Source organism: Numenius arquata, chromosome 1 (assembly GCF_964106895.1).
Source record: "Numenius arquata chromosome 1, bNumArq3.hap1.1, whole genome shotgun sequence".
NCBI lineage: Eukaryota > Metazoa > Chordata > Aves > Charadriiformes > Scolopacidae > Numenius > Numenius arquata.
The window spans coordinates 58434514-58448721 of NC_133576.1; the positions used below are offsets into that span (position 1 = coordinate 58434514).

At 35.9% G+C, this 14208-nt stretch overlaps 1 protein-coding gene across 1 annotated transcript in view; it reads right to left on the reverse strand.

The window, feature by feature from the left end:
• Positions 1-14208, reverse strand: part of MOSPD2 (motile sperm domain containing 2) — a 35913-nt gene that overhangs the window by 19242 nt on the left and 2463 nt on the right. The window contains exons 3-6 of the mRNA XM_074146099.1: positions 6721-6876; positions 5871-5957; positions 3593-3747; positions 688-748 (exon numbers count right to left, since the gene is read on the reverse strand). Coding sequence (XP_074002200.1) covers positions 688-748; positions 3593-3747; positions 5871-5957; positions 6721-6876 — 459 coding nt within the window. The remainder of the gene's footprint in view (positions 1-687; positions 749-3592; positions 3748-5870; positions 5958-6720; positions 6877-14208) is intronic.

The window sequence follows — 14208 nt, forward strand, 5'->3', positions numbered from 1 at the left end:
TAAATATGTTGCGCTTGCCTTTAAGTTTGATATTTGATCAAAGTATCTAACTTTGATCAGCAATCTGAAATCTGGTATTTAGAGTTTAAGCAATTCCTGGACAGAATTTCAATATTCAGATACATATTCACCTAAAATCTATAACTCATGTAAGATGAGCTGGCAAAAAATACTCAGTGTTTTCCCATCCATAAAAAAATTAGCAGGCACGTATGCAGGTTTTTCCAAGTGTGCACACAAACATGCCTTAATCTGTTCAGAGTAAACTACTGTTCCTGAAAGTTTTCTACAGTCAGTCATTCTTTGTTCCCTGAAGACTCAAGGATACAAACTGTTATGCAAGTTTGCAAAGCCTCTATCCAAGTAACAAACAACAAAAGAAACAACAAGCCAATTCAGTTCTACTAGATGCTTGTATCAACTTTTAACCTCTGAAAATATGTCTGAGATTCTTATTTCATGTAAAGCCAGTTTATTTTTGATGAATGGAAAGTTTACTTACAATACAAAGTTGTGCTGACTTAAGAGCACAGAAATATTCTGAATCTGTAACTTCCATGTGTTCCATGTAGTTACCACACAAAGCACATGCAGAAAGATTTAAAGTCTCCCCCAACATCTGCAACATTATGAAAAGCTCTTATTATACAAGTCTACAGTGCCTAAGATGTACTACACAATACTTACTGAGGAAGTTTGGGTAATAATCTGTAAAACAGCTGACAATAAACCGAACAAAATCCAAGTCCTAAAACAAAAGCACGGAGTAAATGCAATGGAAATCAAAATATTAAAAATACAGGCTTAGTTAAGACCTCACCCAATAGCTAAGCTACAGCTTAATTCCGTTCCATTAAGCAGATCAAGTTCTACTGTTAGTATCAATGTATCATTCAGACTGTATTAACACTAACTATAGATAAAGCTGTACACAAGCTGACACCCAGACTCATACCCAAAACAGACCACAAAAATCCCCCAATCTGGTGAATTTAAAGACTCACTGTAAAGATGACAACATAAGACAAAGACAGCACCTAGTGCACTTAGAACTAAGTAAATCTAGTGATCCAGATATTAACCAGAACTTCTATAACAAGAGCAGCTCTTGAACCAGAAGATTTTAATAAAACTTATATACCTAAATCCAACTTAGGAACAGTCTTAGAAGCAAAATGTGTGTTAAAAACCTTCTCAGAAATATACAAAAAGCCCAGATGACAGCGTGCAACCAGTCAGTATACTGATGAGTGTTGAGAAGGGAGAATAAAGTTTTGGGATCAAAAACTCCATGTCAAAGCTAAGGAAGTAAAAAAATAACCACGAAAAAGAAAACCCACAGCATGGCGTTGAAAATTCTGTCTTCAACTGCAATATAGGTACAATAACTCCACAAGGAGTAGTTTGTCATTCTGGTCCTCACAGAAGTGCAGACACATAAAACATAAATACCAACAGACATCAGCAAAAGATTCCTATCTCAAATTTACTAAAGTAAATGCTAAAACAAGTGAACCAAATGTATTTCTCTGTATGTTTTGTGGGTTGAAATCCACATATCAGAAAAACTGTTCACAAGGACTATATGCTAAGGCAATTATATGCCTGCTGAAACAGATAATAGCATTTTTTCATCGCAAGGGAAAAATACAATACTGACCTGAATCTCTAGCTAAGACTAGAAGAATGCCCACTCTACATGCTACAATTTCATGCTGCCACACTACAAACTCAGTACAGTTTAGCACCCTCCAAAGAACTGCAGGTGTATGGATGCCAATTTACAACAGGTTCAGATAGTGTGCAAGAATCACTGAAGCAAAAGCAAATATGGAGTCTCCTTAAACACTATGAAATTCCAGAGGTCATGTAAAAACAGATACTCAAGTGATTTGTGAAAGCTTTAGAGAAAATTAAAAGATACTCTACTACTGGTTTTCTAACTTAAGAACAATCCATGGGGAGGAGTTTGCAGAAAATTTTAACATTTCACAACAATATTTTCAGGATTGGTTTACAAAATATTATGGCCAAAGTAACAATAAATAAAGGTTTTGAAAATTCAAACCCCCACAAATCACGTTCTTTAAATCTTCCACTTTTCCATATAGGCACAGGACTTAGAACAATTAAGGAACAATCAATTCAGGAACAGTCCTTAAATACATTTAAGTTTCATGTAACTCACATGAACAATTTGCTAAATTCCAATGAGTATCTGAACTTAAACATTCCCTGAAGTTTACTTCAGGCAGGGAATTACCCAATCCTTTGTATAACTACAACAAATCTCTAAGTAATTCCCCAAGTAGACTACTGACTTGACGTATGACTTCTTGGTCCGGAATTAATTTTTTTTATACTTATTTCCAAGTACCTGGAACATGGAATTTCAAGTACTTAATTCTGAAATGTTTTTAAAATTAATGAAGCTTTGAATTTTGTAAATTCTTATACAAATGGGAAATAGTTTTCTGGAATAGTTTCCAAAACTAGTATAATTTCTCTTGGCTTCTTTAACGATTCAGTTCTACAATTACGTCCAAGGCAAATGTGAAATCCTACTCTTTAAATCATTAGAATGTTCTTATCTAATTTCAAAATTTTGAATAATCATCAGCTTTACAGAAGTGACTGAGCTACACTGCTCCTCCTTCATTCTGTAGTCCTAAAGAACATCTAGAAATGCATAAAAACTTTTGCTTAGAGAAATGTCTCCTCTTCTGAATGAAAAGTAGGAAGGTCTCACTTATGTACGGTCAAGCTTGGAGGAAGCAGCCTTCGGTAAAGCTGACAGGTTGGACAAGGAACTGAAACAGGGCGTGAAGATATTATTCCTGAAGAAGTATAAACTTAGTGTGATAGACTTCTGAATTGTAGGCATGTCCATCACATCTGTTTAAATTCAGACACCCTCATTTTTTCTGTACCTGTACACAGCAACAAGCATGCAGATTTCTTCTCCATATTAGTCTCATCACTGTAGTAATATGTTTTGTTAGGAAGAGAAAAGACAGAAACTTGGGCTATGTTTGGTTCAGATGATTACTGAAAGCAATGCCTACTTGATGAACTGCTCTTTTGCATCCAGCTAACTTCTCTTCACCATAAAATTCAATGGGTGGAGAGATGCATGCAGAGTCTTAAGAAATTAATACAATTTAAAGATACAGGAACAGCATACATAGTATGGAGGATGGAGAGGCAGGACCAGAATCAGAACTGTCAACTGAAGATGTTGACTTGTCAGAACAGATCATCAAAGATCTCAGCCACTGCATCTAAGGGTTTTCATACTTCACCATTACCCCATTTTTGCATACTTCACTCAACTACTATATATAGTTTGTCACTTTGGCTCAGACGCCTAACTAAGACTTTTCAGTGTGCTGCACAAACTTAAAGTTTAATATGTAACAGAAGATTTTGGAAACTGCTCAACTGACAGAAAGAAAGAAGCCCTACATATCACTGATGTGAGCAATTGTCAAGCTATTTAGGTGACAACGACTGTGCTGGGACTCCTCTTTTTCTGGGGATGTAGGTTAAATAATTCAGAAAGTAATAAGAAAAGCACAATAAAAATACTTACTATGTGACTGATTCCAGTTTCAGCCATGTCAAATACCACTGTTAAGGGCTTTCCATGATCTCTCTTGGCATAATGTTCTAACCAAAAAGCTACTAGTTTCTTTTTCTCAAGTTGCTGTTTAGGATCTCTTACATGATGCTTCACTCTGAACCAAACTTGAGAGAAGAAAGGAAAACACACACAACAATTGAAAAAACAGATCCAAATTAACACAAAACATTATGCAAATAACTATACAGGATGCACTGAAATTTATTAACACCTCTGAGTTTACATTCTACATTTCTACTGATTTTGTGGCCACTGAACAGCCAAAAAATAACTGCATGCCCCCTTTCCTTGCTCACATTCTTATACCAGAACTATAAAACCTGAGAATACAAAGAGTTACAGCACAGAAGAAACAGTAGAGAAAATAAACTTAGAGACAAGCTTTTCCATGAAAAGTAGCATATTTCAAAGTAACAAACTTTATAAAAACATCTGAAACCAAATTACTGATTACACAATGAAGTGATAAAAGAAATACTTGGGGCAGCAATGTGAAAAGCAGACTTCATTTTTCGTACCTCTACAATACCAAAATTAGACAAGCCCTGAAAATAACTGCAGATGTACTGTAATATTTTACTCCCTGAAACCTGGAGAATCTTACTAAGAAACAGATTTCTTCTCCATGCCTTTTACTTTCCATTTCAATTAAAAATACTTTATGGCTAGTCTAAAGAAACAAACTTTTTCTTTTTTTTTTTTTTTTTTAAACATAGCATATTAACTAGATGCCGTAAATTCAGAATTTCAGAAAGTTAACCCTGTTCAAACACAGGTCTCGTGTGAAAGTAAACAATAATTCTTGAAGAACTTCTTTATACTTTAAAATGTCTGTTTTATATAAGGGACTGAGAAGAGAGCACGTGGCCCAAGAAACATGTTTCACAAATGTTGACTAACCAGGAACTCTTAACTGCAATACAATCTGAATTCACATACCAAGTCAGATATTCTGACCCAATTAACATTCACAGAAGAAACACTTCAGGTATGGAAAATTGAGTCATTAGTTATGTTTCAGCGACAATAAAATCAGAAATCATTATTTACCTGACTTACACATTCCTGTCGTGAAACATTTGCATAATTTTTTAAGTCGAAGCACCGATGCAAGTCATGTTTTTCCTACTTCTCCCCCCACCTCCAATCTGATCAAATTGAACCACTCAGTATAATCATGCTCAGCTTTCTAAATGCTATAAAAAGGTATCACCATCACTTACCTTGAAGACTAAAAGAAAAATCATGAAGCATAACAAATCCATAATTTTTCATACAGCACTGACATCTTACAATGATAAGAAAAGGGGCAGCTCGACAGAACACAGCCATAAAATAGAAGCTGTATTTTTCCAGTCATGATTTTTTTTTTTTGTTGTTGAAAACTAGTATACTGACGTTTAAAACACAATCATTTCTGTAAAAGATTGGATTGTTAGTGTATTTCTGGAAGTACAAACTAGCCCTTGAAAACCAAGGAAAAGCAGAATTTCAGATTTAGATTTTTTGCCTTTTCAAGGTTCAAGATCACTGCTTGAAAAGCCTCTTTTGCCTCTGAGTATTAGCTTAAGTAAGAGTAAATATGTGAGATGTTACAACAGATTTATTTACAGAAAATAATATTGACTATCTACTATATCCTATAAAAAAAAACCCCTCAGGAGTATTTCCAGCAATAGCTACTGCTTCCCTATAAATTTTATTCTTTAATTACTAGAAACTAATCACACAACTTGAGCATTTACTCTCCAATAATTATCAGCTGTCCACACTGTTACTGAAGATCCAATGACACCAGAAAATATTAAAGAAATAAAACATGAAAACCATTGCAGACCACCTGTGAACCGCTGCAAGTACGCCAAGAATGTGGGCTGCTAGAAAAGCAATGACAATGTACTGTAATAATGAACATTTATACTAGTCATATACTCAAAACAGTAGAAACAGAAACAATGCACTTCAACAGGGAAGTTAAAAACTACATTATAATTAGGATAAAAGTTTATGATTTTTGAAAACCGATGACAGTTTCCTCATTCCAATTCTTTCCACTGTGATCCAAAGAGATCCTTTGAGATGAGAACCTTCTCATCAATTTCATTAAAAACCAGTTACCAATATGTTCTTACTTCTATTTTTAAAATGTTTCTTTTCAAAAGAGATGCCAAAACGCTGGAAACAAAAAACTAATCATCAATGACTGAAAATATTCTGTGTAACTTACATAATTTATAGCCCTCTTTATCATATCCATGCAGAAAGAGAGAACCATTTTCAAATAACCATTTTGGAAGGACAGATTCTGTCAAGTCTGCAAAGACAAATGAAAGATTATTTCAGTAATCATACTAATATTCACATTTTTACTTAACAGAAGTCACTGAAGACGCAGAAGTCTAGCAACTAAATACGGAAATGTCTTCATAAACCACTTTCCAAGGCCTTTACTAAACTAATAGAAATATTGAGCTCATTTGAAATCTTTACTATCTTCTTCATCTCGTGCCGTAGAGTAGGATCTATTTAGGAAGAAATAAGAATTAAAAAATTGATATAAGAAAAAAATGCTGCAAATGTGTGGTTTTGCTCATATTTGCAGCCCCTCTTGCTCTACCCTTTAATTCAGATTGTGAAGTCCTGTAGATAAAATTCACCTTCAAAACATTATCACAGCACAAAACCCAGATCTGTTCTACCTAGGGTGTCAGACCAGTACTATGATGAACAACAAAGTCTCAATTTTGTGCGATTTGTTTGTTTGTTGTTTGGTTTTTTTTAAGGACTCCATACTAACAAATGCACAAAGACAAAACAAGAGATAGCAGCCTGCCTTCCTCTTAAACAACCTTTCAATAGACATATGGAACCTCAACATAACAGTGAGACAGCACTGGTCAACATAAAAAGCAATAGTTCTTTTTTTTTTTTTTTTTTTTTACTGAGTAGAAAACTTCTTATTCAGTTCTCTGTGGTACTTATAGAAAAAACTACATATGAAACTACATATAGAAGTCAGTTGTAATTCAATAGGAAAGCAACATACACCTCCAAAATCATTATATAACATAGCTTACCATTAACTGTATATTCTTTCCTCCACTGAAAGCTTTCATCAATCATCTTTAATGTATCATCCACAACATCGTGACGCCAAAGCAGATAATTTTCCACCCATTTATCATCTTGCTGAAGTCTTTCCACATCTCTAGAATCATATTTATCCGATTTATCTAGCAAACAAATCAATTATTGTAAGAATATAGCATTTGTTATGAAAACATGAGGAGATTTTTCAAGTTTCAATATAATCATTTAGGTACATCAGATTTCTTTTGTAGTCTCAAACTTAAGCAGACAAAGCATAGCATGAGAAATTGATTAAAAATATCTACTGTGATGATATTTAGGAACTCTCACTAGAAAAATATTTTCTGTGATTCATATTAACATAAATTAGGATATAGTCTAAGAATCTGTATACTGATGAATGCATATATTAAGCATCACTAGTTCAAGCTTGAGTTCTCAAACTCACAGGCATCAGCATGTCAGACCACAAAATGTCAGAGAACAGATGTTAAAATGACTATTTTTGATCGTGCACCATACATTATTGCATGAAATATTTTTTTCCTTTAAAAAGATTATGCATTCTACACTTGTTATCTATTGTTACTTTACTGAATGCAAGCTACACACAACGCTAGAGCAGTACAAAACCCCCAAGCCCCAAACTCTTCTCATACCAGATTAGCAACAGGATAACACACTAACATGCTTTAGGAAATACTTCAGATGAAACAGGAGTTGCTGCCACTTCTTACTTCGGTTTATCATTATTATTATTATTATTATTTTTAAACAGGAAAGTTTGTAAAATACAAATGCCTAAGTGGACCTATTCTTATAGTAGATATGCTTAAACAAAGGCTCAGGTTTTAGATCAATGCTCCTCTTTGTCTGAGAAATCTGCATAACTGGAATGTAAATCAAGTAAGAGTCCATGATAGAAACAGGCTTCTGAAAGCAACAGACACCGATACTCATCTCTCTGCTAACTCCTAAAAAACCAAAAGCTCTTAAAGAATTCACTTAAATTCATTTGTGATCAGCATGAAAAAAAAAACTAAGACTGGTTGTTCATAAAATAGATGCTTGTTTTCACATACTGGAAAGCCTATTCCTTTGCCAGAAGCAATAAACTCAAAATAACTACTTTCAGGGGCATCATAATTAAAATAAGTATTTAGAACTGTGACTTGATGGTTTAGGAATGTGTATTTCAATCAGACTTCTTAACTCTGAGGAAAATGTCAAAAAAAAGACTCCATTAAATTCTGCTAATATTTTTAGTTTTACTGGCCTACATGGAAAGATATGACCGATTTTACTTGTCATTCAATTGATACTGTTTCCTGTCACAAATTAGTCAATATAACAGTAAGAATATACCCATTTTAAATGTGTGCATCCACTACAAGTTATTATGGTTGCACTCCCTCAACACATCTCTTCACATCTGATTTCACATTCATGGATGAGAAGCTCAACATGAGCTGGCAGTGCACACTGGCAGCCCAGAAAGCCAACCGCATCCTGGGCTGCATCAAGAGAAGTGTGGCCAGCAGGTCACGGGAGATGATTCTACCTCTCTACTCCGCGCTCGTGAGACCCCACCTGGAGTTCTGTGTCCAGCTTTGGAGTCCCCAACACAGGAAGGACATGGACCTGTTGGAACGAGTCCAGCGGAGGGCCACAAAGATGATCAGAGGGATGGAGCACCTCCCCTATGAAGACAGGCTGAGCGAGCTAAGGTTGTTCAGCCTGGAGAAGAGAAGGCTCCGGGGAGACCTCATAGCAGCCTTCCAATATCTGAAGGGAGCCTACAGGAGAGCCGGAGAGGGACTCTTTGTCAGGAAACATTGTGACAGAACAAGGGGTAACGGTTTTAAATTGGAAGAGGGGAGATTTAGATTAGATACCAGAAAAAAAATCTTTACTGTGAGGGTGATGAGGCACTGGAACAGGTTGCCTGGGGAAGTTGTGGATGCCCCATCCCCGGAAGTGTTTAAGGCCAGGCTGGATGGGGCTTTGGGCAACCTGCTCTAGTGGAGGTGTCCCTGCCCATGGCAGGGGGGTTGGAACTAGATGATCTTTAAGGTCCCTTCCAAATCTAACCATTCTATGATTCTATGACTGCTTCTCACATACATTATCTACTCAGTTCCTTCTTCATTAGGCTCTTCAAATGTCTCCTTCCCTTGATATCACCCCACTACCTTACCTTGTTCCTTAGCCAAATCTAGTCAAATTCCACTTTCCTTAATCTTATTCTTGCTCCTCGCTGCCCAAAAGCCTCCAATCCACTAAAACTCTCTCACTTTTCAGTTCCTTTTCTCATTATTTGCATTCTTTTACCAAACAGCTCATTCCCTATATTCTCACTAAGCACACTAAAGTGAACACTCAGCACAAGACTGAAATGCTGTTGAACTTCTCTGTGGCTCTAGATCAACCACAGATGGAACAACTTGCAAAGAATCTGGGTATAAATTTTGTAAAGCCTCAGCTGCTCATCTTAAATTTGATTATTCTCCCAATGATTTCCGATTTGGACAGTTTTGCCTGAGGAATGTTAGCAGTACCTAGTTTCAAGTTAGAATCATACCAAATTAACATTGGAGTGGATTTCTGCAGGTCACCTCAGTCCTAAGTCCTGCTCACAGTGAGGCTAATTCTAAGTTCAAAAAAGTCACTAAAAACTCAAAAGCATAGAAAGATTCCACAGCCCCTCTTCATGTAATATGCATTCTAACCCAAACCCCCTTCAGAGATACTGTCAAGTACAGTAACTAATCTGGTACATCCACAATCAGCTAAAGTAAGAGAATCATGGGCTTCTCTTAGTCATGGTAAACTAGCTACTCTATGCTATGGGTTATTCAATACGGTATATTGGCTATTCGAGACATATCTAGCCGCTAATACCCACAGCAAACTAGGGCTTTGCTAGAGCAAAGGTTTACTTTAACGCAAGTATTACATGTCTCCAGCACCCGAGCTATCTTACTTCCACGTGGTTTAATAATCTGCAACACACACTAGATTCCAGCTAAGAGTGACTATAGTTAATCAATCGGCCAAGTATTTTTCTGAGATCAGTCCCATATATAGCTTATTTGTCCAAGGGATTTGGATACTGCGTAATTAAAAAGAAAAACCACACACCAGCAGGTAAAAACTAAGAGGATAACATTTCACACTGTCAGAATGACAGAATAGTGCATCTAGTATCAAACAATAATTTAAAAACATTCATGCATCGTTATGTGGAACATGCCCCAGAACACAAGTTTCCGGGCCACTAACAAGTTTTCCCAAACTCTGAACTTAGATAATATTAAAAAGCTTGAAATTTAACTTTGTGAATATATTTTAAGAAAATGAAAGAGGAATAGAGAAAATGTTTTATCCAAACTTTCAATATCAATGAAAAGCAATCTGGATTCAGAGGCGGGGACAGTCCAAAAAAGCTAAAATATTTTTCCTCTCTTCAGCAACTAAATTCTCAACAAGATGACATGTGTAACCTGAATTTACATATATACTACAACACACACTACACCAGGAACTAGTCCAATTCTGTCTCCACAGGAACTTGCAGGATGCTGGTATTTCAATCAGGTAAGCTTAACAGGACTGACAGAAAAACAGCATTACTGACTAATGTTTTAACCTTACTGATTTATCCAATTCTTGCCACAAAATAAATAAAATTGAGAATGAGATTGTGAACCCAAAAGAAAGGTGCTTTATCTCACACATACAAAGTAGAGTGATATGAAATTGCTGGAGTCCTTCCAATAACCCAGTCATTGAAAATATGTCAATTCAGAGGAGGAATTCTTCTTCAAATTTGTGCATTTCCCATAATTCCAGACATCTGGAAACTTGTTTTCAAACTACGCTGTGAAACAATTTGCATGTTTCTAATTTTAAATCACTCATAGAACACTTGACTGCAGTTACTGGATGATCAGAAATTTCTGGGTTAAAACAGAATTAGTTGAAAGAAAATAAACTTTAGGGGTTCTCAACATGCAATTTAAACACATCTTGTACAACAATTAAGAGGTCAAAAAGGAAACTGAAGTTGAGGTTGAGGGGTACCCAAACGCAAATCGAGGTGAAGCTATAAAATGAAGTATCTTACCTCAAGATAATCTCCAAGCCTAGCCACTTAAGATACTTGTAAACATATATTGACACTTTTCTCACTAGAAAAGTAAGTACTTGTTTCTTCACACTTGCAGAACTGCCACTAACATGCTGAGACGGACATCTCTGTAATTAAGTCTATACCGAAAAGAATTTCATAAGGTATTTAGAACATGCCCCGCTTGCCCCAAAATTAAAACAAGGAGCAGCATTCACAGCTAGTTCTGTTCAGAAAGAGCTAGTGAAAGCCACATATAACAGCAGTGCCAGATTTGGTGAAACATTTCAAGGTTAAGACAACTGCCCAGAAGCTTGGAAACCTGGTTCTGCCCTCAGCCCAAGAGATTCACACCTTACTGCATGCCAGAGTAGTTCAACAGCCGTAACTGGGATGCTGCAGGACTTTTCTGTTAAACTGGTAAGCAGTGTAGAAAACTAAGCATGACTCAGACCCAGAAAAGGGATAGAAAGCATAATCTGCTTAGGAAATTTGCTATTTATGAGAGCGTTAAAACTGAATTCTAAGTTATATGTGAGGAAGTAGCAGTGGCAAGAGCAAGGAGGAGAGGCCAAAATCAGCTCTCTGCAATCCCTCAGCTAAAAGGCCTCCAGGAAAATTTGAGCGAGCAAGAAGATTGACCAGGTCTAAGGCAGAACCTTAAAGTTTACCGAGTTCATAATTTTACGTCATTTAAGTAGCTATTATTTTTAAAATAGCTACTTAAAGTTACTTTCATTTCCTCATTGAACATTTGGGGTCAAGAGAGAAGACTGGGAGAAGACAGAAAAAGTGGTCTAAACAGCAGCTTGTTCCCATTACTTGTTTTCCTTTTTTCTTGCTTAAGCAAGGAGTTCTGTTCTTTCCATGACCACATTCTGCCCTTTTAGTAGTTGTCTTCTTCAAGCTGAGAAACTCCTGGTGAAACTCTGAGACTTAATTACTATCTTCTATTATAACCTGTATAACACAAGACAACAGCTCTGAGAAGAACTCCAGAATCACACAAAACTAAATGAACACAAATTTCAGTGGAAGTATTCATGAAATTCTTTGATGCACAAATTGTAACATTCCTTCTTGTCACATTTTTTATTTTTTTAAGTGCCCTCTACATTACCAGGAGACCAAGGCTGTACTGTTGTGTTTTCTTCAGGCATTCATGCTTTAGGAAAAATAATAGAAATTTGAGAATATTCAACAAGAATATAGAAGAAAGACTACAGGACTGAAAAACAGGCAGCACTGTTAAATTCCACACTAAATTAATCCAGACAAGCTCAGAATACACAACATGTAAGAATGACTCCCCCCTTCAGGAAAAACTCCTATCTAGAAAAGAAATGTTACAGAACAAGTCATACACAAAGCTAAGTAGAGGTAGCAACTACATACCTTTGAAGAGAGGAAAAAAAAACAACCCAAAACAACAAACACTTCATTGTACAAAAAGTTGGGAAAAAACAACTTAGCAAAGTATTTCAAGTGTTCCACTACACAAAGCCTCTCAATTTAACTACTGCCTTAAGCTATTTCAGCCAAGAAGTCTTGGGTCTGAAACGGGCAATTATTCCTCTGACCTTGGCTAGGAAGAGGAAACCCATTATAATTGGCTGTTGATGCCTAACACGTTAAAACAAGTGCTATAACCATTCAGGTATGTGCCTTCAATTTTTAGAGGAGGCAACTGGCAGGAGTGAAAAACAAATTAGGAAGGTCAGTAGCCACACAGGGAGGGACAGGGATGAAGAAAACAAAGCTGTGTCGGCCTAATAAGGACTGAACTCAACAAAATCAAGCGGCAATAAACAAATAAAATATTTACTCTACAAGATGTGGTAAGTTTAAGCTTTTAGCAAGACTGAACACTCTCAGTGACAATAAAGACTACTTTCAACAGAAAGCTCAAGCATTAACATCACACAGCTTTCTATAAAAGTATGGGGTTTTTCCTGTCCATATGTTTCCTATCTTATCCTTCCAGAATTTCTCATCCTGAAAACAAAGAATCAGAGAAAATAGATTTTTCAGAGTATAAGGAGACATAAGCAGGTATTCAAAACATTACCTTACGAGTTTTCCACAACAGTCGTATCACTGGCTTTTTGAGGATGCCTCATATGTCTAAAATTTTATTTTCAATTGGCCAATATGATTACAAAATATGTTTTACTACTGGCTTAAAGAAAGCCATGATGAAATTTAATCTTTTAAATTGGAGTGGGAAACCCCTCTTGCAAAATCTTTTTCTGAAAATTAAGCTTCGCCTAAAGGGGAAAGGAAAAGGATGCAAATGGGGAGAGGCAGTGAATAAGAAATGGTAAATATGCAAAAGGAAGTGTGGAAAAGATTTGTTGAATGGAAAAATCTACCAAGATTTGATTACAAATAATTTCCACTGTAACATTAAAATAGAAAGTAGTAGACCAGAAATAAAAGCAAATTTTAGAAATCCTCTAAGGAATGAAAAAGCACTGAAGAAAAAGACAAGACTGTTTGCTAGAAAACATTGTTAGTACCAGTCAGTACTAGAAAATAATCTTTTGTTTTCATTGTTCGTGTCACCACCCAAATCATTTACATCACCAGCTCTCACAAAGAATCCAAACAGACAAAACAGCCTACCACATCAGAAAGCCTTTGCTAGTTTATTGGACTAACAGGAACTTTTCAGTATTAGAAATACGCTTTTTAAGTGAAGGGTTTTAATTACTAGGGATATACATTCCTTGCAAGAACTGAAGCTGTCTTTCAAACACAGCTAGAAAATTTACTGAAGAGAAAAAAATACCACCATAAGATCTCAGTTAACATTAAACACAGCTTTGCAGATTAAGATCTCACAGTGGCCAAGCTTTCTTTCTAGAACCACTCAATGGCCACATTTGCTGACCAATTTCAGCAAAAGTTCTTGTTCGAACTTTGGGGAAATGAGCCAGTAAAGTTCTCTGACACTGTATTCTCCAAACCATATCTGACTATCAAAACAATCATTTGATTTAGTCACATAAATGAAGCAACCGTATAATTCAGAAAACGGATTTCTGGTGCTTTCAACTTCTAAACAAAACTTTTCCCATCCTACTTTGGAAATTGTCAAGACTGTAGTATTATTTGCTTTTAACTTTTATGTGAAACATTCCAACATGTATTAGATGTGGCAGTCTAATATTAGACTTTTCTAAACCAGCTACAATGTATTTTTGCATAATCTATTTTCTGCCAATAAATAATTTCAACCAAAAGTCAGGATTAAAAAGGCCCTCTAAGTTTTCATTTCACAACAAAACCAAAAATTACTGCAAGACCATCACATTTGTCACCATTAGCAACTCCTCCTGCATGA